This window comes from Diabrotica virgifera, chromosome 5, assembly GCF_917563875.1.
Source record: "Diabrotica virgifera virgifera chromosome 5, PGI_DIABVI_V3a".
In the NCBI taxonomy this organism is placed as follows: domain Eukaryota; kingdom Metazoa; phylum Arthropoda; class Insecta; order Coleoptera; family Chrysomelidae; genus Diabrotica; species Diabrotica virgifera.
Window position 1 is genome coordinate 250824512 of NC_065447.1, and position 26005 is coordinate 250850516.

The 26005-nt window shown below is 32.6% G+C and overlaps 1 protein-coding gene across 1 annotated transcript; it reads right to left on the reverse strand.

Annotated features, from left to right (window-relative positions):
- Nucleotides 1-557: 557 nt before the first annotated feature.
- On the reverse strand, nt 558-25481 carry LOC126884826 (myotubularin-related protein 2). Its single transcript, XM_050651083.1, has 11 exons — nt 25291-25481; nt 25143-25235; nt 24886-25092; nt 24571-24831; nt 21650-21865; nt 21083-21219; nt 19321-19528; nt 17392-17562; nt 12079-12286; nt 11764-11945; nt 558-4754 (listed from the first exon to the last, which is right to left on the reverse strand). The coding sequence occupies exons 1-11, from the start codon at nt 25411-25413 to the stop codon at nt 4632-4634; spliced, it is 1929 nt and encodes a 642-aa protein (XP_050507040.1). The 5' UTR covers nt 25414-25481; the 3' UTR covers nt 558-4631.
- Between the last annotated feature and the right edge of the window lie 524 nt (nt 25482-26005).

The following is a 26005-nucleotide window of genomic DNA, read 5'->3' on the forward strand; positions in this document are numbered from 1 at the left end:
AATAAAATATTGTGTTCTATTTAGTTAAGATACGTATTTATACTTAGAGAAGATTTATACAATTTATACAAAAGCAAAACCTACCTTCTTTTTACTCCTTGAGATTTTTAGTATCCCTAATACTTTTTAAGTTATTTTGAAAAAAGGGCATTTTCCAATATTTTAGGAAAATTCTTTTTACTATAAAACCAATTTTTTTCAAAACTAAGCACTCCCAACCGGTAAATCTTACCGATCGTATAAACAATACATAAATAAAGTAAATGGTAAAGCGGTAATGATTAATTTTATTTATCGTGCTAAATAGGGGGAGATTTTTACGATATTTTTTTTTTCAAAAAAAAAGAAATCCTCTTTATTTTGAGCTCAACTCGCTTAGTTTTAATGCTAGAGACTTTTATATAAAACAAAATTTAAAAAATTTTAATTGGTTTTGCCCGAAAATTGCTTAATTTTTTGGTTATTTCAAGTTGAAAAATTCGATTTGGAATTTGACGAATAAGAACGTATTTTTGATGAGCTACAACTTTGCTTTTACTGGTTTTATAGACTTTCTGAAAATCAATTTTTTTTTGCTTTTTTAAAAGCTACATTTTTGCTAAGAATATTTTTTTTCGATACAATTACTTGAAAAGTATCGACTTGTTTTTTATAGTTAGTCAGTTGATTCATTTTGGAATTTACTTTAAACGCGCGGTTTTTTACCCCCGAGACGGGTTAACTGTAACTGTCACCCCCCAAGTAAAAGCAAACAATGATACAAGTTCAACTTTGAAGTAGACAGTAAATAGAACCTAAAATTAGATTTTCATGCAATTCGAAGGAGACTATGAAAATTACACTCCAGAACGGTCATTTACTGGGCTATTGTTGTTTATTTGTCCCGATCTACAACCCTAAATCCCGATTTGTTTTTGCATATGTACCGCTTAAAAACAAATCGGACCTGGCAACACTAGTTCTAACCCTCGCACGTTTAAATTTTTATAATGTGAAACAGCGCTATTTCAGACAATTCTTACTTCACATTTGTACGTTAATGCTATTTGGTTTCCTGGATGCATTTCAAGCCGTTATCAGCTTAATTTTATTATTAGCAGTCTCTTACACTATATTCGGAGCTACTTAAAACTAACATGTGTCAGAACTGGTTAAAATAATAAAATAATACACTTTTGTTCGATTTTAACTGTTGGGAAGTTTCGTAAAAGGTCAGTGACATACACATAATTCAGTAAGGCTCATTTCGAAAGTACCTAAAGATCAGTAAGTCATTTTTAAAATATCTAAAGACATATTAGTAGTTTGGGAAGTCCCTACTGGCGTTAACCCTTAGTCTCCCCACGGTACTTTTAAGTACCACCAAATTCTGGTACCCTTATATCCCAAGTATTGAAATAGATCTCACTGAAAAATGTTCTGTTCAATATCATTTATTAGTTATCAGCTGATGTTTAATACTTCAAATGTTATTCAAACGATTTCGTGTTAAATACACAATAAGATTTGTAGGTACTCCAAAGGATTGTTGAGGAAACAACGCTTTTAGCTTATTTTAAAATGTTATGTTCGAAAAAATAAGGCGGACTTAAAAGTACCGTCGTTAAGTAACTGTCAAAAAAATCTAAACTTGGTGGGAGACTAAGGGTTAAAGTACTTTTAATTATATATTTACACGTACACATAGACATTCGTGGATGATTTTGAAAGTATCTAGAGACCAATGATTGATTTGGGAACTACTTAGAGACGTACAAGCAGTTTGGCCAGATATTAGAGTGATTTTTGCATGATTTGGGAAGTATCTAAAGACGCACAGGTCGTTTAGAAAATACCTTTAGATGTTAAAGTGATTTTAAGAGCCAAAAGAAACACATATCTAATTTGGGAAGTACCTAGAGAGGATATGGCTAATGTTGAAGTATCTGAGGATGGATAATTCATTCTGGAAGTATCTAGAGACGTACAAGGGTTTTTGAAAGTACCTGGAGACGATAGTGATTTTAAGAGTACATATTTAGAAACGTATGCATAATTTCGGAAGTACCTAGACATGGTCGGATTGATTCTGAAAGTATCTAGCGACGAATGATTGATGTTGAAGTGATTTTAAGAGTGTCTAGAGATGTATGGGTAGTTTAACAGACACTAGACTGGTTTTTACATCATTTGGGAACTATCTAGAGACCTACGAGTAGTTTGAGTAGTACCTACATACGTTAAAGTTATTTAAAGAATACATAATACATGCTTTGGGACGTATCTAGAGAAGCATGGATTATTTTTAAGTATCGTGGACGACTAAGTGATTTGGAAATTATTTAGAGTAGTAAGGTACTAGTGCACTTTAGAAGACCAAAAATAAGCATTTTTTCAAGATTTTTTTCTCAGAACCTTTATTAGAAATCAACATAATACTTTTTACACATTAATATCTAACTCTTAGGCAGGCCACACATCAAAGAAACATGAAACGTAAATTACGTTTCATGGAAATAAACCACTGCTAAACAAATATACGTCCGGCCATTTATGAGACTCTCCGAAAATAAAAATGTGTCATGAGCATGAATCACACTCGTTTCATTGGTAGGCGGACTTTGAGATTTGTTTAGCAGTGTTTTAGTTTCATGAAACATGTTTTTCGTTTCATGTTTTTCGTTTCATGTTTCTTTGGTGTGCGGCTTGGCTTAGAGAATACAAAAAATATATCTTTTTTCATTTCAACGCACGTACACTAATATTGTAGAGGGCGCCAAAGTGGAGGCCTCGAAATAAAGTAGTTCCGATGGCGGACAGTTAAGCTCAGGATTGGGATCTCTGAAACAAAGAAATCGTACGGCATTTGAAAAAGGAAGGTTTCTTACGTGACAATTTACCACCATTAGTGAAAAATTCCGCGAATAAAACATTTTACGGAAATTTGAAATATTTTTGTGAAAAAATCGGCCGTTTTTCTTCAGTTTTTTTTATGGTTAAAAAATATTTATTTTTTATTTTTTGGTCAAACTGTGGTAAATTGTCACGTAAGAAACCTTTTTCAAATGCAGTGCGACTTTTTTGTTTCAGATATCCCAATCCTGAGTTTAACTGTCATTTTTCGAGGCCTCGACTTTTGCGCCCTCTACAATATTAGTGTACGTGCATAAATGAAAAAAGATATATTTTTTGTACTTTAAGAGTTAGATATTAATATGTAAAAAGTTTTATGTTCATTTCTAATAAAGGTTCCGAGAAAAAAATTCTTAAAAAATGATTATTTTTGGTCTTCTAAAGTGTACTAGTATCGGGGAATCTAGGCAAGATCAGATAAGAATCTAGATAAACATACAAGAGGTTTAGCAAGTACCTACAGACATTAGAGCGATTCTAAGAGACATATACATGATTCGAGAAGTATCTAGAGACACACGACATGTTTTGGAAGTGCCTGCAGACGATATAGTGATTTTAAGAGTATATAGAAACGTATACATGATTTGGGAAGCACCTAAACATGCCTGGACTGATTGTGAAAGAATTTAGTAACGAATAATTGACATTAAATAATTTTAAGAGTGTCTATAAATGTATGGGTGATTTAGCAGCCATTAGAGTAGGTTTTCCATAATGTGATAAGTATTAGAGACGTACGAGTGGTACCTACATACGTTAGAGTGAATTTAAGAATATATAGAAACATAATACACTGTTTGCTAAGTATCTAAATACGCATGGTTTTTAGAGGCATATATGTACATGACTTGAGAAGTACCTAGAGGCAAAAAACAGGCTTGGGAAGTACCTAGACATGCATGAATGATTTTAAAAATATCTAACTAAGGTTTAAGTATACATTAGATTGACTAGATTTAAGAGTACCTAGTGACATAGATATGTTTTGGGAATTATTTGAAGACCTACAATGGATTTTAAAAGTACTTAAGAGATAAATGATTTAGTTGCAAAACACCTAGATACGTTTAAGTAGTTTAGGAAGTATCTACAGAAGTTACAATGAATTAAGGAAAGTCTAGCAATACATGGGTGATTTGGGCAGACATAAGAGTGGTTTTAAGAGTACCTACAGGCATACACATATATTTGGAGAACTATTTAGAGAGGTACGAAGAGTTTAGGAAGTACCTACAGGCCTATGGCTAGTTTAGAATGTACCTGGAGGTGAATTTATTGGTTTGTGAAGTATCTAGACACCTACGAATAGTTTGGGAAATACCTACACACCTAAGGTTGGTTTTGAAAGTATCTGGAGATGAATTAGTGATTTTTGAAGCATCTAGAAACCTACGAATAGTTTGGGAAATACCGATATACCTATATCATACATATACATACAAAATAGTATCCCAAAATATCATTTACATTAGCACATTACATATTTCCGATATGCCATGAAATAAACGTGCGCAAACTGGACAAATACTAAATATTGGCGACCACTCCAGTGATCAACTTCCCGAACAAATCTGCTATAAAACCTTTTACAAATGATTCCCTACATTAATAAATGCAAAGTGGTTCTCTTAAAGAGTAATAAACGGCCGGAGTGACCAGGCGTTTAATCTTAAAGTGGAATTATTTAGGCTTATCTACATCAGACTCGTTTAGACATAAGTCTCGACAATTATGGATCAAGTGGGCGAAGCGCTGCTTCTCTGGACTCGGGCTTGTTGTTCTTTGCGGTAATCCTCGACGGTGCGCTCCAGCTGCTCCTTCAGCAGAAGTAATTCTCGTATCCTTTGATAAACTGGATCCTGAAACGGTAGATAGATACATGTTTAAAAAATAGTACTTATATTGAAGAAAGCATATAACATTTAATAACATATAACATATAACCAAGTATTTTTCACCTAAGAAGACCGCTTTGCAATTAAATGCTGATAACTTTATTACTAGCGGACCAGATAAGCGGCGATATATTTTACACTATCTGTATGAATAACATTTTACTGGTCTGTTGTGTCAATCAGCACTACTCAACAAGTTTTCGTTTATTCGTTTTAATATTTTATTGCAATAGTACGGAATATACATAGTATGGTATAACTAGACCCAAACCCAGACATCCAAAGTGAAAGTTATCCTCCAACACCAAATTGTTCTACATGGTCCACATAATGTTCAGAAAAAAGTCACACCATTTTGAGCGTCGGGTTTGGGCGGGAGAGGGGAGAGAAAGCGGTAAATTCGTAGTTTTTTTATGTTTTTCGTCAATATTTCTAAAACTATGCAGTTTAGCATGAACAACCTTCTGCACAAAAATATTCTACATAAAATTTGAAATAAAAAAGACCCTATGCATAATCCTTCTAATATGAACGGTTCCAAAGTTACGGAGATAGTATATTATAATTGGTCCAAAAAAGGCCTAACCCAGACATCCAAAGTAAAAGTTTTCCTCCAACACAAAATTGTTCTATATGGTCTACATATTGTTCAGTAAAAAGTTACACCAATTTGAGCGTCCGGTTTTGGGGGGAGATGGGAGAGAAGTCAGTAAATTAGTAGTTGTTTTACGATTTTCGTCAATATTTCGAAAACTATGCTTTAGCGTAAATTTTTTATACTCAAATTTTCTACATAAAATTTAAAACAAAAAAGAGGTGAAAAGTGGAGGTTTTCGATACTTTATATATTTCTGGGCAATTTATAATATTATTACTGATGAAAGAAATTTTTTTGTAAATAAAATTTGCTATTTTAGTGGCCGATAGTATGTTAGTGATAAACCCTTGAAGAAACGTTAACCTCACCAACTCACATCAAACAAATGAAATAGAGAATGTGGAAAAATTCCCTTACGAATAACTCACACATCCAGTATTTCTGGCTGGGAAAAATTTTTCGAATAGAATCAAAGATCCAAACACCAGTTCTTAGAAATGTGTTTCGCCCTCTTCAACCTCCGTGGGCTCATCGGTAAAGATGAGAGGTTGAATATCTTTAGACACATTCCATCAAAAAACAACATCCGAGACATAGACATAACAGGAGCGTAAATCTACGCCCAACCTGAAAATGACAGTCTCAAGTTTTAATTCCCTAATTACTTTAGAGTAAGTAAGATAATGTTTATGAAAAAACAAAAGATGTAGATCTTTGAAACACACTCAGTGATCAAAAGATCCACAGGTACTGGTTTAACGACCACTCGTACGAAATCAAACAAATGAAATAGAGAATGTGGAAAAATTCCCTTACGAATAACTCACACATCCAGTATTTCTGGCTGGGAAAAATTTTTTGAATAGAATCAAAGATCCAAACACCAGTTCTTAGAAATGTGTTTCGCCCTCTTCAACCTCCGTGGGCTCATCGGTAAAGATGAGAGGTTGAATATCTTTAGACACATTCCATCAAAAAACAACATCCGAGACATAGACATAACAGGAGCGTAAATCTACGCCCAACCTGAAAATGACAGTCTCAAGTTTTAATTCCCTAATTACTTTAGAGTAAGTAAGATAATGTTTATGAAAAAACAAAAGATGTAGATCTTTGAATCACACTCAGTGATCAAAAGATCCACAGGTACTGGTTTAACGACCACTCGTACGAAATCAAACAAATGAAATAGAGAATGTGGAAAAATTCCCTTACGAATAACTCACACATCCAGTATTTCTGGCTGGGAAAAATTTTTCGAATAGAATCAAAGATCCAAACCCCAGTTCTTAGAAATGTGTTTCGCCCTCTTCAACCTCCGTGGGCTCATCAATTGTTGAAAAAAACTCACCAACTCACCACCCAAAATCATCATCAATTGTCCAAATAATATAAAAAGTATCGAAAACCTTCACTTTTCACCCTCCGTAACTCTGGAACCGTTGATTTTATAACAATTATGTATAGGACCTTTTTTGTTTTAAATTGTATGTAGAACATTTTTGGATAGAACATTGTTTACGCTAAAGCATAGTTTTAGAACTATTGACGAAAAACGTAAAAAAACTACTAATTTACCGACTTCTCCCCCATCTCCCTCCCAAACCGGACGCTCAAAATGATGTAACTTTTTACTGAACAATATGTGGACCATACATATTGTATGCACATACATGTGAACATATGTGTTGGAGGAAAACTTTTACTTTGGATGTCTGGGTTAGGCGTCTTTTTGGACCAATTACACTATACTACCTCCGTAACTTTGGAATCGTTCATTTTAGAAGGATTATGCATAGGACCTTTTTTATTTCAAATTTAATGTAGAACATTTTTGTGTAGAGGGTGGTTCATGCTAAACCGCATAGTTTTAGAAATATTGACGAAAAACGTAAAAAACTACGAATTTACCGATTTCTCCTCCCTCTCCCCCCCCCCAAACCCGACGCTCAAAATGGTGTGACTTTTTTCTGAACATTATGTGGACCATCTAGAACAATTTTGTGTTGGAGGATAACTTTCACTTTGGATGTCTGGGTTATGCCATTATTTGGATCAATTTTATCATACTAATAGTGCGCTGGAATAAGTGTTACCCCCTTAATAACTTATTAATTTTTAGCACATAAGCAAAACGCTCCGACAGGTTGATTTTTAAAATAATCATAGTATATTATAGCATCAATGTTTCGAACTTTATTACGCGGTCCCTCTTCAGGTGACAGTGATAACTTTGATTTTTTTTAAATGGGAAAGTACATCATGTGACACCTCATTTAAAAGCTTTTGAAAGACTGATTACAAAAATGTATAATACTTTAATCCTTTTTGAGACCGTAGGCGCAAAATTTCTGTCGAAATATTGTGAAATGTATTCATTTTTTTCGAATCCTGAGAAAACTGATAAGTATTTTTGAAAAATTTAAATGCAGAATGAAATATTACAATATAATCGAGGGTCAAAAGTCCTTGAGAACTTCTAAATATAATGATTATTTTAATAAGTCACAGGGGTGAAAAAAAAAAAGAACATTTAGTGGGATTTTTTAGTTCAAATATATCATTCAAAAGAAATTTTTGTTTATTCTAAGGGACTTTCAGCCCTCGGTAAAAATGTAATATTTTATTCTGCGTTTAAATTTTTCAAAAATACTTATAAGTTTTCTCAGGATTCGAAAAAAATGAATGCGTTTAAAAACAATTCGATCGAAATTTTGCGCCTACGCTATTAAAAAGGATTAAAGTATTATACATTTTTGTAATCAGTATTTCAAACAATTTTAAATGAGCTATCACATGATGTACTTTCCCATTTAAAAAAATTAAAGTTTTGCCTGTCACCTGAAGAGGGATCGCGTAAAGTTCGAAACATTGATGTTATAATAGACTTTGATTATTTTAAAAATCGACCTGTCCGAGTGTTTTGCTTATGTGCTAGAAATAAATAGGTTATTAAGGGAGGGGGTAACACTTATTCCAGCGCACTGTATCTTATTTAAACAGTGAATTTACACGTTAATTTTTTTTAATTTCTTGTGACTTATCGTATAATGTAGGTTTAGCCAATAATCAAAGTTATGCCTTTACAAAACCATATTATTTAAAAAATATAAGGACTACCATGTGTCATATTTATTATAATCTCCTTTATACACGTAAAAAATTTGTTTAGTAAATATGTATTACTTAAATCCACCCAATCATTGGAAAATGATTCATGGTATTTAAAAATATCTATTAACGACACAGTTATCGACAAAGTCGATCAAATTCAAACTTGTCATCATATTACACTTTTGTTTATCGTTAAAAATTAAATGATGGTTGTGAATTGTATTGGTGTTATTTAATATTTTAGCAAAATACATAATCAGCAAAAATCTTATTTAAAACATGCGAACCGTTTTTGCAATCACTACACTTGCTTAAACCTTTTGTTTTGTTGAAAACTCGGAAGTGATTTAGTGCCAGTTTGTTTCAAGGTTATATTTAATACAGTGTCTGGAAAGTAAAGTCCTGGATGTATTTTATTCAAATTTGGACATACCAGCAACTTGTCAAGTATTTTCCAATTTTACTGCATGCAAAACCATTCGTATAATTTTCATTCTACGCAAAATAGAGATCTTAATCAACATAATTTGATGTCGACAAATAATTTCGAGTATTCGAAATATTCCGTCCCACTTCTTTTAACACGCCCTGTGTATACATATTATATTCATTTTATTTGCCTTTGATAGAGTAAAATCCAATATTCTTACTGAACATAAAATACAGGAAATTAAATATTTTTACTTTTCAAGCGATCGGAATTAAATATTAACGCCCCACTGTTTGAGACCCACTGATTATCTCTTAATTGCATATCGGCCGTCATAGGGTAAAAGGACTTTAGCAGAACGTTTCAATTACTGAATATATCACCAAGTACAGGTGACCTATCTAAAACATATCAAATCAGCTGAAAAAGTTTACTATCAAAATCGTCTGGGAAGCTCTAAAAGTGTTGCAAAAGAAACTTGGTCCATAATAAACGATCTTCGGCATAAAATGAATTCATTCTTTATAAGACCAGTTGATAAATCTGAATTAATCCAAACAATCAATAGTACCAAAAGCAAATCTTCCTGTAGTACCGATGAACTATCCATAAAAATTTTCTCAAATCTCCCAGAAAATGTGTTGGAAGTCCTCATCTCATGAATTAATGATTCTTTTGAGAAAGGTGAATTTCCAGAGTGCCTAAAGACAGCCATTATTATTCCTTTTCATAAGGGTGGTGAAAAATCTAATGCCTGCAACTATAGACCTATTGCCTTACTACCGGTACTCTCCAAAGTTATTGAGAGACTCAGAAAAGCCCGACTTCTGTCCTTTCTCGTTGAAAGCAACATTTTATCACAAAATTAGTTCGGCTTTTTAACTAGTAAATGTACCACTGATGCCCTGTTTTTTGTACTACATGAGGTCGCCACTGCTCTACACTGCCACTACTCTTTGTGACTATGCCAAAGTTTTTGATTGTGTAAATCACTATATTTTGATAAAAGAACTAAATTTCTACGGAATTCTAGATTAATCTTTGAATTGGTTCCAATCTTACTTGGATAATAGGAAACAACTGATTAGAGCAAATGATACTGACTCTAGTCTCAGAAACATTATATGTGGGGTACAACAAGGTTCAGTATTGGGTTCTCTACTTTTCCTTATCGTTATAAATGACATCACTAATTTAAAAATCGATGGAAAAATTTTTCTTTTTGCTAATGAAGAGTGTATTACTTGGAGAAACTCAAACATTGTGATTCTTCCAGATTAGTACCGTTGATTCTGTAAAATTTCTTAGTATTTTTTTAAACAGCAATCTTAAATGGACCCTTAACTGGCACTTGTCTTGTGTCGGCACAGCTAGAATATTGTAGATAATAAGATATTATTGTATTTTAAGCGTCTTTTAACATATCTGTTTTTGGCTGATTAAAAGTGTCATAATTGGAGTTAGTTTTGAGCACATTCTGTTTTCCCCATTTAAAATCTGTTTAAATTTAGAATCTGGTTTTGTCAGTACATTCTTTGAGAATTTTCAAGTACAGAGGAGTAAGGAATACAGAACATAGGCGCAAAATTTTGGACCACTGCTTTTTAAATGCATTCATTTTTTTCGAATCCTGAAAAAACTAATAAATATTTTTGAAAAAATAAAACTAGAATGAAAGACTACATTATTACCGAGGGCCGAAAGTCCCTGAAAACTTCTATGTTTATTTTAATAAGTTACAGGGGTGAAAAAGAAAAGAAAATTGAATGTCATTTTGAATTTCAAATATCTCATTCCAAAGAAACTTTTTGTTTATTCTAAGGGACTTACGGCCCTCGGTAATAATGTAATCTTTCATTCTGGGTTTAAATTTTTCAATAGTATATTATTCAACGAGCATGTAATGATGGCTATTACTCACGATGATGAAGTTTGCGACACGAGCCGTAGGTGAGTGTCGTAATTCATCAGAGTGAGTAATAGCCATTACATACAAGTAGAATACTATACTTTTTCTACGACCTTTTTTTATTTGGATTAGAAGAAAAATATAATTATCAATTACTAACATTTTAAAATCGATTTCATAAGAAAACATATTTTATATAACTATGGCAACACTGTTAGAATTACCCTTCTTTAGCTTATGAAACAATCAAACAGTTGTCATTAATAGTATCATGAAATGTCGGATGGCTGTGGCTTTTAAAAATAAGACATATTTTAAGGCAATTACCATTGATATAAATTTCATATCCGTAAGTCCTTTTACGGAATTAATACCGATTGTTTATTATTTACCTTTTAATAACGTCAATCTTAAAATGTCAAATGTTGAAATTTAAACGTAAAAAATATACTAACCCATTGTTACAGTTAAAAATCCTTTAACATTTTTCGAATTTAATTGTTATAAATTACAATGATTATTTCATTAAATAAACAAGTTTGAGTAATTTTATTTGCTAATAGGTATATTAAAGGTGCCATGCACCACTTGAATCTAAATTCAACCCGTGAGTAATGACCCGGGAGTAACTTCAGCTCGTGAGTAATGAACTGTTACTCACGGGTAAAGTAATGGATGTTATTATCTATTCAAAAATAGCGAATAATGAGCATATTATGAAACCGTCGTAGAAAAAAATATTTATTAGTTTTCTCAGGATTCGAAAAAAAAAATTAATGCATTTAAAAAGCATTGGCCCTAAATTTTGCGCCTACGCTCGTAACTCAGGATCAACGCCCACAAAAAGTGGATTTAGCTTGTTTTGGTAGTAAGCTGACGATTTTTTTTAAAGCAATGAGAAACCATATGGAAACATACTGACCTGCGTCCTCATACTGGGATTCCATCTACAATAATAAGTCTTCCATAACCTAATGTGTCTAATACTAGCTATAGGTACCAAAACAACTTGCTGCAAAGGATTCGCCCAATAAAGTGGGTTTCTGTACAGATTCAAATGGCTGTTGGTGTAAGACCACAGTGATATGGTATGTTCTTTAACTTCTAAAACACAAAAGCAACAACGATATAAAACTATTGCTAGTCCATTTTTAAATAAAAAAAAAATTATTCAAGTGGCCTAAGGTCTGGAGGAAAAGGAGTTAATAGTATATCTCTACAAAAAACTGATACTTACTCTCTACAACTCTTTCTCTTTCGCTATTAAATAAAAATGTGCCGAATCTACATGAATATAAATGGTCCAAGATAGTTATAAGGAAAGATTCGTTGAATTCAAAAGCGTTTGGAAACTGTTGCGTTACTTGCCACACGCAGTCTATGAATTGCAAAAAGATGGGGGAACGGTCAGCGTCTGAGTGGTGGTCATCTCCATGGCCTACTCTCTGAAAAGAAAGATAAGATTCAATGTGTCATTTTGTGTTTAGTATTGCCCAATTAGCACAATAAAAATATTTTAGTTTTATTTAAGATTTTATTGTGGTAAATAAGAAGATAATGGTTTTAAAGTTACCTTGTAGATATACTGCCTTGTAGATATACTACCTTGTAGATATAAAGTTAACTTTAAAACTGTTAAGCATGTGTCACTAGTTTTAAAGTATCTAATAAGAGTATCAAATAAGACTAATTAATCTTAATAGATAATTTGTCTTATTGCAGTTTTAAAATGGTTTATTCTCAGTTCACTTTAAAACTAATCAGTTTTATTAAGAACTTCCGGGCTGTTTGGTTTTATTAGATTTTAGTTTATTGTTACATTTTAGTTTTATTGCAGTTTTAAAGATTCTCCTAATATGACTAATAAAACCTATTATTAAAACTACTTGATCTCAACACTATTATGCCAGTAAAACATATGATTTAAAACTATATTTTTAGTTTTCTTTTTAAAGTTGCTTTCTTAAAAGAAATTAGTAGGCTATATTAAAACCAAACGCTCTTAACTGAATCAATTTGGTTATTGTAAAGACTAAACCATGCTTTTTGTTAGAAACAATAAAACTGAACTCATCCCCTCTTCTTTCATGTCCAAAATGGTCGGCCATTGGTTATAGAGCGAAACAGTGGTGTAGTGTGTTTTAAAAAGTGCAAGTACAGTTAGTATGGAAGAAATAAGTCGCAAGTACTTAAAATATAAACGAACTGGTCATTTTAAAACAAAAATACAACACACACAGCACTACGACGTCTCGATTTTAGGTTAGATTCACATTAAAACCGAGTGGCATTATTGACATCAGCATTAAAACTAAACGGTTTCAGATAAAGGCAGGTTGTGTTTATATTTGATTCAGATTCACCTAAACGGTTTTAATTCCAAGGCAAACTTGCTTTTATGTAGGATATATGCTCTTGGAAAGGTATAAAATAAAACCATTTGATCTTAATAATTCTCTGTCGATAGACCAAATAGTTTTATTTGGATTTTGGCCATATTGCTCTCTAGAGATGCTGAAAGCCATGATAGATTACAATATAAGGCTTATAATAAAAATTATAAATAAGCGAGTTAAAGACATAAATTCGATTTATTTTAACATTAAAATTGTAGAATAAATTATTTTTAGAATAAAGTTAGAAATTTTAGGGCGCGTCAGTTATTTAGACCTATTTTTGTTAACATTATCAATAAAGATGGGTGCGCAAGTGTTTTTCTACCTTGACAGTCCTAAATAACCAAGTACTTTTTATTTTTTTATGGTTACAGATACGTATCTACCTATCATAACACATGTAAAAATTTGTTGGCCTATATGGAGTATATGGGTTTAAAGAATCATTTAATATGGTAAATTGTCTTTAAAAGCCTCAATTTAAGAAACCTTTTTAAGTTTGCCATACAACTGCCTGCACTTAAAGTGTCTTTTAACATGGTTTTAAAAGCACCTTCACAGCAGCTTTAAAACCAGTTGCTTAAGAAAACAAAGTTTTAAGAAGGTTTTTATTTTTGGTTTTATTGACCTCTTTCAGAGTGGGCCTTTTATGCTCAAAGCGGTTTTATTGCAACCTTAAGGTTGACTTAAAAACCAAATGGTTTTAATTTTAGTTTTTTTTCTACAGTTTTAAAGCATCCTTAAAAGACTTAATAAACCCGTTCGGTGCTACTTGGGTGGGTGATACGATAATGCCTTTCTTCTTGTTGGTGCCCAAGCTCTTTGGTTGTTGACAGTTATAATGGTACACACAAGTTTTTTGGCAACTGCTCAGTATAAATGTACGGTCGTCATTTCTGACCACTGTCTGATATTCTTCAACCACGATGTGCTTAGGCACTTGTAATTTGTTCTACCTTCTTCTTCTTCAAATGTCACTTCTGTTTTGGACCTGGCACATCACCTATATCACGTTCGAAGCAGCTGTTCTAAAGAGCTTTGTTGAGCTGCAAGTATACCATTCTCTTAAATTTTTTGACAAGTTCTCTTCTTTAAAACAAGCCCTTATTTAAAATGGGGTTATCGCGAAAATTACAATTCGGTCAAAGTCAACATTCCCAATAAAAACACTGAATTTATTAAGTTCCTTGTGCACATTGTGCAGCTAAGGTTAGGCATACATCGGCCAAACCAATTGTAGAATCCAGAATTAGTCCAGGGCGCATCTGTTTTGAGATGGACGTTGAGAGGTGACTCATATTTTTTACAGAAATTGCTTGGAATTAACTCATATAATAATAATTGAGTCATCCTCCCACTCAAAAAGGTCCAGAACATTGTTTAAATAATCAAAATGTCAAAATATGAAGGAAAAATTTGATTTTTTCTTCGTTTTTTGATTATAACTTTAAAAGTATTCGCTTCCGAGTAAAGTTGTACTGATATAAAAGTTGCGTAATTAAATTTCCTAAAACATATAATTGGTTAAAATTTTTAAAAATTTTCACCCTTATTGCAAACTAGCAATAATTGCGAAAAAACCATAAAAAAAAACAAGTAATCGCATTTTACGTTTTCATCCATTTGTGCTACACTTAGGTACTTCATATTTTACCCCGAAAAACTTTATGATATAATAAAACAATACTGTAAATTTCGTTAAGATCGGTTCAGCAGATTTTGAAAAATAAATTTTGCAATCCAGATTTCGCAAAAAAAATTCATTTTTTCAAAATGTTGCAGGACTGAAAATAGAGCAGGTAGCAATTTGAAAATTTTTTTACATATAGAAGGATACTTTACCTTTCATCTGCAATTTGCAAAATTAAAATCGGTTAACTACCACGGCGTCAGGAATTTTTTTAAATAAACATTAATTTTTGGTGCTACGCGCAGGACAGCGGTGTTCGATTCACACAAGTTGATTTCCACCATTTCTTCCAATCTTTATTTAATATATTATTTTCTAACTCTATAGTTTGCTGTATTTTAATATTTTAATTCCACAAAAATCAACTAAATTTGATTATTGTTTGTGAAATATTGTTTAAACAATTGCATATGTTTAAAAATAATAAATTTTCATTCTCTAAGTTAAAATATATGAACAAAGAAAGTTTTTGCTAAAAAAGTGTTATTTCAAAAGACATAGTATGTGTTTTTATTTTGCAATCAACAAATTTATTTATTTATATCGAAGTGTACTAAAAATTAAAATTTATCAATCATTATCAAAGGTCATTGGAATGCCCAATCAGAGCAAACGTATCCGCTGTACTGCGCGTAGTATCAAAAATTAATGTTTATTTAAAAAAATTCCTGACGTCGCACAGTGAGGCAAGAGACAACATAAGTTGGCATTAAATCATTGTCGACATATTATGGCCAATTTTTTTTTTCAAATATTATAAGTTGTGTGTACATAAAAAAAACGATGTTTTTTCAAAGTTTTCTTCTTCTTCTCAATGTGCCTATCCATGACGAATGTTGGCGATCATCATGGCAATCTTTATTTTATCTGCAGCAGCGCGGAAAAGCTGCACAGATGTTGTGTTAAAGCAGGTTCTGAAGTTTTTTAACCAGGATGTTCTTCTTCTTCCTGAGCCTCGCTTTACAAATATTTTCCCTTGAAGGATGGATTGCTCAAAAAATGTTTTGCTCAAAATTTTCAAAGCTGAATGTCCGTAGTTACTACCGATATTGATTTAAATGATATTTGAAGTTTAGTCATTTTTATTTTATATCTTATTTATTTATTATTATCTAATATTATTTATATCTCAAAACAATTGTGTTAACATTATTTTTGAAAAATTGCTTAACCAAATTGTTCTCTAAAACCATTTACCGCATATTTATAAGAATAACATAAAATTTTGTAGGTAAAATATTGAAAAACTTACAACTACAGATCATCATCAGAATCATCAGATGTGACGTCAACATCTTGCACATTCGGAGATTTGAACATAATATATTATGCACTAATATGCAGTGCTTCCACTGGCAGGTGTTCTTATTTCTTTCTTTTTATGTTTCTTTTGCTTGTGATCAGTGGATCACTACTAATCAACAAAAAGTGGAATACATCTTAATTTGTATTGCATCTACTACACTTTCTTGAATTATTATGCTTGAATTATGCAAATAACGAAAAATTAGAATAGAGTGTTATTCAATTTAATTAGGTCAACATAACCTCACAAAAAATAAAATTATGAAAAAAGGAGCAAATATGAGCAAAAAGTTAAAATGACTTTCTAAAGAATAATACTCAAGCTTTCAAAATAAAACAAAATTAAAGTTGGATCAGTCTGGGAACACTAACAAATCACTTGCTCTTTTTGAAAAATGCATATTTTGATATTTTGTACAGGTAATTTTAAACAATATATTATAAGAGACTATATTTACTTAATTATTATATCACAGCTGTAATAATATTGTCACTTTCCTGAAGATCAAATATCCGTAGCCAATTTTACTAGTAAATTAACTTTTCACTTGAAATAAGTGGATCAAACGTAAGTCGAATCACGTTATCGCGGCCTATGCATTGTTAACACGGGACCATGTGCCCTTTGCGACGCGTCGCAACTGGTGGAGGGGGATTTAATGGGAAAAAAATGATGCCAAATCATACGCAGGATTGTGTACTATTTAATGAAAATGAATGCGACAGAAAATACTGCATTTAGTATTTTCATTTTATGCCAACTTTTTAGCTCTCCTGCCCCACTATGCGTCGTGGTAATTAACCGATTTTAATTTTGCAAATTGCAAATGAAAGGTACATTATTCTTATATACGCTAAAAAGAATTCAACTTGCTGTCTGCTTTATTTTCAATCCTGCAACATTTTGAAAAAATGGAAAACATTTCTGCAAAAAATATGAGTCTCCTCTCAACATCCAAATGTACTAATATTTTACAGATGAGCCCTGGTCTAAATAGGATTTATGAATATTTCATTTGTGTTCGCAACTTTTTGTGGTAGTTCGAATGTTACACATTGGCGCCCACCGTTCTGATGGGCCGTTCAAATGGTACACGTTTCGGAAAATGTTTATACATACTTAGAAGAAATTAGAAAAAACACTATTGATGTTACTTACCTGTTGGAACTTGTGGCCAAACGACATCCATTCCTTTTCGATTAATATTTCAAATCCTTTGATTGTTCTGTAGAACGGATCTAGCAATAACATCGCAAGGGCAGTCAACTGGGCGGTTCGGTCCCAACCGTCGGAACAATGAACTAAGACTGACGTTTTGTGGCTCTCTACCTATATAACGATAATAATCTATTTAATCATAATTTCACAGAACAAGACAACACGCATTATAAAAAAAAAACAAAAACTGGAGATACAAGAAAGTAGAAGAGGATTGAGCATAGAAGAGGAATACTGGCGTCAAACAGCGATAGCTTGCATAAATGGAAAATCAACAGAAATATGCAAAATACAAAGAGGTGTCAGACAGGGTTGTATACTGTCCCCATTGTTATTCAATTTATATTCAGATAGAATATTTAAGGACGCGCTGCATAATTTGGAATGGGGCGTGAAAGTTAATGAAATCCTGACAATATGAAATGTAGATGATACAGTTATTTTAAGTGATGATATGAATGGATTACAACACCTTTTAAATGCCATTGACACAGTGGGAAGAGAGTTTGGCCTAAACATAAACTGTTCAAAAACAAAATACATGGTATTTAGCCGTTTGGCCCATCAATATTCACGGTTATATGGTCATATAATTCAAAGAGTACCCAGTTTTAAATATCTTGGTTGCCATATTACTGAACAACTAGATCCAGATAAAGAGATAAAATGTAGAATAGAGATAGCCCGCACGACATTTTTAAAAATGAGGTCATTCTTCTGTAATGATAACTTGCAACTTCAACTTCGAAAGCGCATGATTAAATGTTACATATGGTCAGTCCTCTTGTATGGTATGGTGTCGAAGCATGGACATTAAAAATATCCACCATTAATCGTTTGGAGGCCTTTGAAATGTGGCTGAACAGACGTATACTGAAAATACCATGGACGGCTATGCTAACAAATGTGGCATTCCTTAAGAGAGCAAATGCTGCCCGCGAGCTGCTTGATAACATCAAATATAGAAAAATGGCCTATTTTGGACACGTAGTAAGGGGAGACCGGTATAATATTCTTCAACTTATTATGATGGGTAAAATCGAAGGACGCAGAGGAATTGGTAGAAAGCAGGCCTCTTGGTTGAAGAATATCCGGGAGTGGACAGGAATAAAGAAAGCAGAACACCTATTAAGAATAGCTCGAGACAGAGACAGTTTCGCCATGTTAATCGCCAACGTTAAGGGGACTTGATAGGACACGTTAAGAAGAAGAAGAGGATTGAGAGACACATAAGAAAGACAGAGAGGAAGTAAGATAGACGGACTATAGAGCAGGTTGATTGAAAAGATAATTGAAACCAACTGTGGATCACACTATGTTTGTATGTATTGACTAGATTGTAAAAGGATAAGAGCACCAGTAGAGGATCTGGTTGAACTGATGCTGTCTAGCAACACAGACTAGAACCTCGTGAATGCTACTGTAGCAAGGTCCCAGACTAATAGAATTCGCAACCAAGGAATATCTTGTACTTTCTCCTTTTCACATCTACGTTATATAATAAAACTCAACAAGAGTACGAAGATTACACGGGAATAAGAAATGAGAATAAGAAAACATAATGCACTTATAGTAATTTTACAATGAGAATATGTACCTTTGGCCTCTATTACTCAATGGTGGGATGTGTTAGACATAAACAAATATTAGAGCATAATGTTTTGAAGTATTGTTTACATTATTCAAATAACAATTTTTTTAGTTTTGAACATGACTTTTGTCCACCTAGCTTATACTCATCGCAACAATGTGCAGTGTTGGGATTCGATCCCCAGCCTACCTGCGTGGAAGTCAGACATCCTACCGCCGGAGCTATCCAGCTCTACAGAATTTCAAGTTAATAAATGTTAAAAAGGAGGAATGAAGTACCTTATCTACTATACGCAATGCTCCGGCTAATATACATTTGATGTGTTTCAACCAATAAGTTGATTCTAGTCCCGATAACCATTTAACTTCATCTATATTGGGATATACTAGTTCTTTAAGTTTCCGCAAAGATTCCCTCATTACGTGAATGTTGTGGATGTCTAAAAATACTAATTCTGCGTTTTGGTATGCGTCTTCTGATTCATATCTAAAAAAAAATAATAATAGTTAACAATTCCTACACAATAGGCTGTTCAAAAGTTTTGCGGTTCGATAAGAGAAGGGGTTGCTACTAGGAACCCCTAAAAAATGGCTAAAATCTAGAATTATTAAAGTTTGAATTGTTGGAGCATCCACCGTATTCACCAGATCTGGTCCCTAGCGACTTCCATTTATTTCAATAAGGTGGAGTGGGGTAAGTTCGGACCGGTTTTCGTTAAGTTTGACTTTATAATTTTTTTGTAAATTATATTTCAAATATTTAACATTTTCTTGGTATCAACGTGAAGTAACATTAATACGCTATAATTCGCATTTCCAAAAACACCAATTTACATTGGAAATTAGAATTTTGTAAAAAATTAGAAAAAACAGTAACTATTTGGATCTAAAAAAGGAATAAATAATTTGAGCAAGAAACCATAAAAAGTACAAAAAAAAACCTTTAAAATTGACTGGAAAAAGCACAAGTCCGGTTTTACCCCGCTACATGCTCCGAACTTGCCCTGTGCACTAATATTTGTGTAGCAAGGCCAGAGTAGTGCTTTTTACAGCAAATAATCGAAAGGAATTATTTCTTTAACGTAAACCTTAAGCAATGTTCTTAATACTTATCAAAAATAAATGCACAATACACCAAATTTGCTGTAAAATACCGGCACTTTCTTCAACAGCTCTAGGTTAGATAGTTACTACTCATGTACTCACATTTTATAAATGTCAAAATAGTGGTAGAATTACTTCTGAGTGAGAGACATATATATGTCAATCAGTTCATACTAATCTAGTAGAGATTTCTACTGCTTAACTTGTACAATTAAATGTAAAGTCCGTCCGCTATAACTTTTCCCATGCGGTACGATTCATTTTCAATCAAATTAAGTCAAAATATAAATTGAAACGAACGTCGATGTGTATATACATTTTGTATACTGTATGTATACTATATACTACACATATCGACGTACGTTTCAATTTCTGTTTTGACTTAATTTGATTGAAAATGAATCGTACCGCATGGGAAAAGTTATAGCGGACGGACTATATCTTACGATAGATTTAGAGCTAATACGAACTTGCCTCGTTTACGATCTTACCCCACTCCACCTTACCTAAAAAATGCATGCGTAGAAAGCGTTTTTCATCAAATGATGAAGTCTTAACAGTTATGGTGGAAGAATATTTTGCAGCCCTACCAGATTCTCGCTTCAGGGATGAAATTCATAAACTAGGATTTCTTTGGAACAAGATTATTAATGTTCAGGGAGACTATACTGAATAATAAAGTGTATTGCAAACCATAAAATTGTGTTCTTATGTTCTTATCGAACTGCAAAACTCATTGAACAGCCATTTACATATAGTCACAAAAATATGCCAATCAAAATGCCAAAATTTTTATATTTGTAAATAAGATTATCCGGCGCCCTGAAGGGCACTAAGGATTATGAGAAAGAAGAAGTAAACAAGATCTAAGATTGTCTCAGTATAATTTTGCCAGAATCTCTGTAATTATACAGTAAGAAATATGGATACAGCTTACCCTCCTCCTTTTGCTTTGTTTGCTATAGCATTAGCACTCGGACGAGCATCCATAATAAATAGCTTATGCGATTGTGCATTAGCATCCATTATCAACTGAACATATTTTTCATCTTCCTTACAACGCTTACCACTGACCTAAAATAAATTATCATTATAGTTGGCACTGATAGTTTAAAGATAAATATAAAGATAAGAGCGTTCATATAAATCAATCAGAGCATTTTTCCCTGTTCCATACCATTTTTTTTCCAAATTCTTTTTTAATTCAATATTTGCATGAACAAAACGAATACACTAAACTCCTGTACCCACTGAGCACAAACAGGCAAATGCTTGCTTTTGATCTTTTCACTGTTACTGACACTCCTTCGAAAATGATTGGTTCGTTCGGTTCAGCAGAATTTTGCTTGTGAACATGTACTGACTACAGCAATTTGTTACAGCATGCTCTGCTCGTTTTTTCATTTGGAGAAAAATGCTCAAATCAGTACGCATCTGAAGGTTCACAGAAAGTTACACATGTTAGGTAACCAACACCCAATAGAATAGGTCACCAATTACTTACCCCAACTAGTGGCTGAGAACACCTAGTTATGGTGGCCTGTGATTCAGGATGGATCCAACTAAGTACTGGAATTCTACCTCTACTTCTAAAATTTGCTACGCATTTAATATCGTCATCTGTAACTTGATACGGAATGGCCCATACTGCTGGATAACTATCACAGATGTCGTAATTTTCGTTAATTTTTGATATTTTCCACATATCATTATTTACGCCCTGAAATAATATATTTATAGGAAAGTATTTAATTAAAAAATTGCAATATCCATTTTCGTTTGGATTATTAGGAAAAACTATCTTTTTTTTTACAAAAAATGGAATTGCCAATTTAGCCTAATGACTGTACTAAAATTCAATGAGCAATGCAGGACACATAAAAATTAGTTGCCGACCATCATCTACAGAATAGAGATGGGTATTTCGTTTAGTTTTTTAATAGTCTTTTAACATCATTACATGCACACTTAAATTATTCATAAATTTAATTAATAGGATTATTTTTTACTATGTATTCAGTGGTTACAATAGTTTATTTACTATAACTTTGCAATAAAAACTAATAGTTGAGAAAAAAGAAAAAGTGATTTTAATAATATACTGTTACTATGGAACGGCAGATAAATTTTGAACATCTTTCTTTATGTCAGAAAGTTTGGTATCTATCCCTACATGATTTCCTATAATGCTATGCTAACTTGTTTTAAAGTTCAGCGACTGGATAATAGAAGACATTTTCATTCAGCCCTTTTTATATACTACGTTGTAAATCACATTAAATATAAAGATTGCTTTTTTATAAATAGTATTAAATTTCATGTTCCAAAAACACATTTAAGAATTAATAACAAACGACTGTTCTCAACTAATAAGACTGATTGTTCACCCATAAATAAGATGTTAGAAGAATGTAACCATATGATAATTAACTGTGATATAGACCTTTTAAATTCTTCTGTGAAACAAATAAAAGTTGCTTCTGAAACAAATTTCTAGTATACAAAAGTTGTCGTAAAATTTTATTTAGATGTATTTATTTGTATTTAGATGTATTTATTTGTATTTAGATGTAATTATTTGTCTAGACGTATTTGTAGTGTGTTTTTTTACATGTTCTATTCTGTTTAGGTTTAGTACTTAATATAGGAATGAGTTTTTAGCAGTAGTAAGCACTCTTTTAATGTAATAACAATTATTTTGTGTATTAAAGGAGGTTAAATAAATAAAATAAAAAAAAAAAAATCTTTAACAGTTAAAATCATTGTTTATGTGCTTTACATCGCTTATATGTAAATTTAGTTTAGTATTCTCCATTTTTAAAGATATAAAAAATGCTGTGATGTATGACAAGGCATCTTAATTTATCTAAATGAAATCTAAGAACATATAAGATATTTGTTGCAAATCAAAAATAAACTAAATGCTAGGAGCTCTATTTTTAGTTCATTTAAACCAGTGTTTCCCAATGTAGGGCCCACGCCCAACAGGGGGCAATTTGATAGTTAAGGGGGGCAATTTGTATATGTCCTCGACATGAGTTCAACCATTTCGCTAAGGGTCATTTAAATGCAATGCTAGATTTCTGTGAAAATCATTAAAGTCTCTATTTAGAGCTCACACTTCATCTAATAATCATATTCTTGAGGCTAGTTATCAAATATCTTTATTCGTCGCTAAAACCGTCAATAACAGCATTTCTTAAAACAGTTCTTGAAAAAGATGACAAGAATGTAAAAGCTATGCCACTCAGTAACAATACTATTAGCAGAAGAATAGACGAAATTGATGAAGATATTGAAAAACAACTTGTTGAAAAGCTGGAAACAAGAAATTTCTTAGTGCAAATGGATGAATCAACTTTGAGAGTGTAACGTCTATGGTTTTATTTCCAACGAATTCAATATGTTATTGTCGGGTGTCCGAAATTCCTTGCTTGTAATTTGATATGTTTTCGTCTGGGGCTGGTAATAAACTTGTTATGACGCGCGATAAGGGCGGACTACTTCGGTACATTTTGGAGGATAGTGAAAAGATTAATGACTTCTTTTTGTTGGGTGTTGAAACTTTTAATAGACGATAGAAAACAGATTCGAGGATTTTATTTTAACGTTTTGGGTTTTGGCAGAGCGTGCTGTACTGTATTTGGTTGTTGACGTGTGTGTGATCAGCGATCGAACAATGAGGGCAATTTTTGAAGATACGTGTAAACTGGTTACTTCTTTGCGGAGAAAGTGCAAATTTTCAATAGTGATAGAAGTAGAAAAATACGGGGTCGCGCAGTACCGTACTAACGATTTTGGAAGTTGCCGGTAGTGCGTAAAACTTTAAAAACCAAAGGAACAATAAGTGACGGATGCTAAAGTTGGTGTCTTATATCGCAGGGGACTTCAATCGAGGCGTGTAACTACTGAGACTTCGGAAGCCGTAGCCATAAGGTAATGACGTTTTTCTTATTTTTTTGGAAGACATTAGAACACTATAGCCGGTTCGATACAGAGAGACTGTGAAGCAGTATTAATAACTTACATAAAATATATTGATACAGGGCATTTTGTTGAAGAAATGTTGTTTTGTAAAAGGTTAGAAAGCACATTAATGAAGAATATGATATCTTGTGCTGCTGATGGTGCTCCTAATATGATGGGCAAAAAAATGGCTGCTTAAAATTGATGAAAGATGTGAATCCATAAATGATTATTGTACATACATTGTGTTATTCATAGGAAAAACTTGATAGCTAAAAACATCTCACCTGTTCTATATGAAGTACTATTCTGTAAGAAAGTGTGTTTTAATGCTATTAAATCTAATGCCAAATGTGAGCGTCTCTTTTTTGGCATGACCAAGGTGGCACTACCCAAAAAGGTTGGGAAACACTGATTTAAATCATTATAACTTTATTACAGCACCTCATTTTTTCTTACCATTCTCTTTAATTCTGCTATTGGTTCATACACTGTCCAGCCATTATCTGAAAGAGTTTCTGAATATTCAAATGCAAATAAATTGAGTTTGTGTGACAACGGAAAAGCATACATTTGTAACTTCTCAAAAACATTCCTCCTTGAATGATTTTCTTGCTTATGCGCAAAACGCAAGTTACGCATATCTTTACAAAAAATTTCTATGCCGTATGCATTTTCTCCTCTAGAAGACGCTCCACCTACTTTTTCTATTCTTGTTACCTGCAATGAAAGAAGTTAGCAACATTTGTAAGAAGAACTATTAAAGATACATACTACTCCTAAGGCAACTTCAATAATATTGGGCATATCTTTTTCGCCTGACCTAAAATACAGCTTATAGTTCGTAACTGTGAGGATACCCCTAGCTGGTCCATGATAAGGACATAAGTAGGTAACATCTCTTGCTTGGCCAGTTACCTTTTCTCCTGGTAATAGTGGAGGGTCATCAGGACGAGTAGGGATAAGGGTATCAGTTGTGACCTAAAAAACAGTACATAAACTTTTGTACAGAATGTTAATATATTTTATACCTTTTTTCGTTCTAAAGTTGACACTACATTTTCTGTGGAGGTAGAACTTGACGATCCGTAGCTTTTACTAGGTGATGTTTTGCCCCAGGCTGTCTAAAAATAGCGGTTGCATTAATTTTCTATTAATTAAATGTTATTTAATACTTACTGAGTCCTGTTTGTTTAGTATATTACTTTTAGAATCGGTTCTAAAATTCTCAGGCGGAAGAGTTTTTTGTAACGTGTTGCTCTCTGTTTCTAAAAGTTCTACACTATTTGATTTTCGATTCATTTTTATTATTATTATTATATTTTCTCAGGTAAAGTCAACTTAAAACATCCTAATCAACATAACCTCTAGGTTATCTGTCATCATATCTAAGGATCTGTCACTGTCATTTTTGCCTTGTCTTTGACGTAGGAGTGGCTATGATTAGTCTATCCGTGTTTCAAAATTTGCTTATTTTTTTATAAATGAAAATTAAACATTTTGAGAATACCCCACAATGATTGTAATCAACATTAGATATTTATTCCCAAAATATAAAATATTCACTGTGAATGATGTCACAAAAAATAATTTCAAAACCATAGAAATAAAATTGTATGAACAAATTTAATATTTATTTCAATTTAGACATATTTGAGATTCTGGTTTATCAATGTCGACTTCCGTATTTTAATTAGGTTTTAATTAATTTTTCTACGAGCGTGCAAAAATGTCTACTTTCGCGCACGCATTTTAGTTTAGAAAGTTTCACTTTTCCGCACGCGTGTTTTCCGCACGCGTGTTTTCCGCACGCGTGTTACTTTTCCGCACGCGGTTTTTACTTTTCCGCACGCGTGTTAATTTAGATATGTTAATATGGCCTTAAAGTAATTAT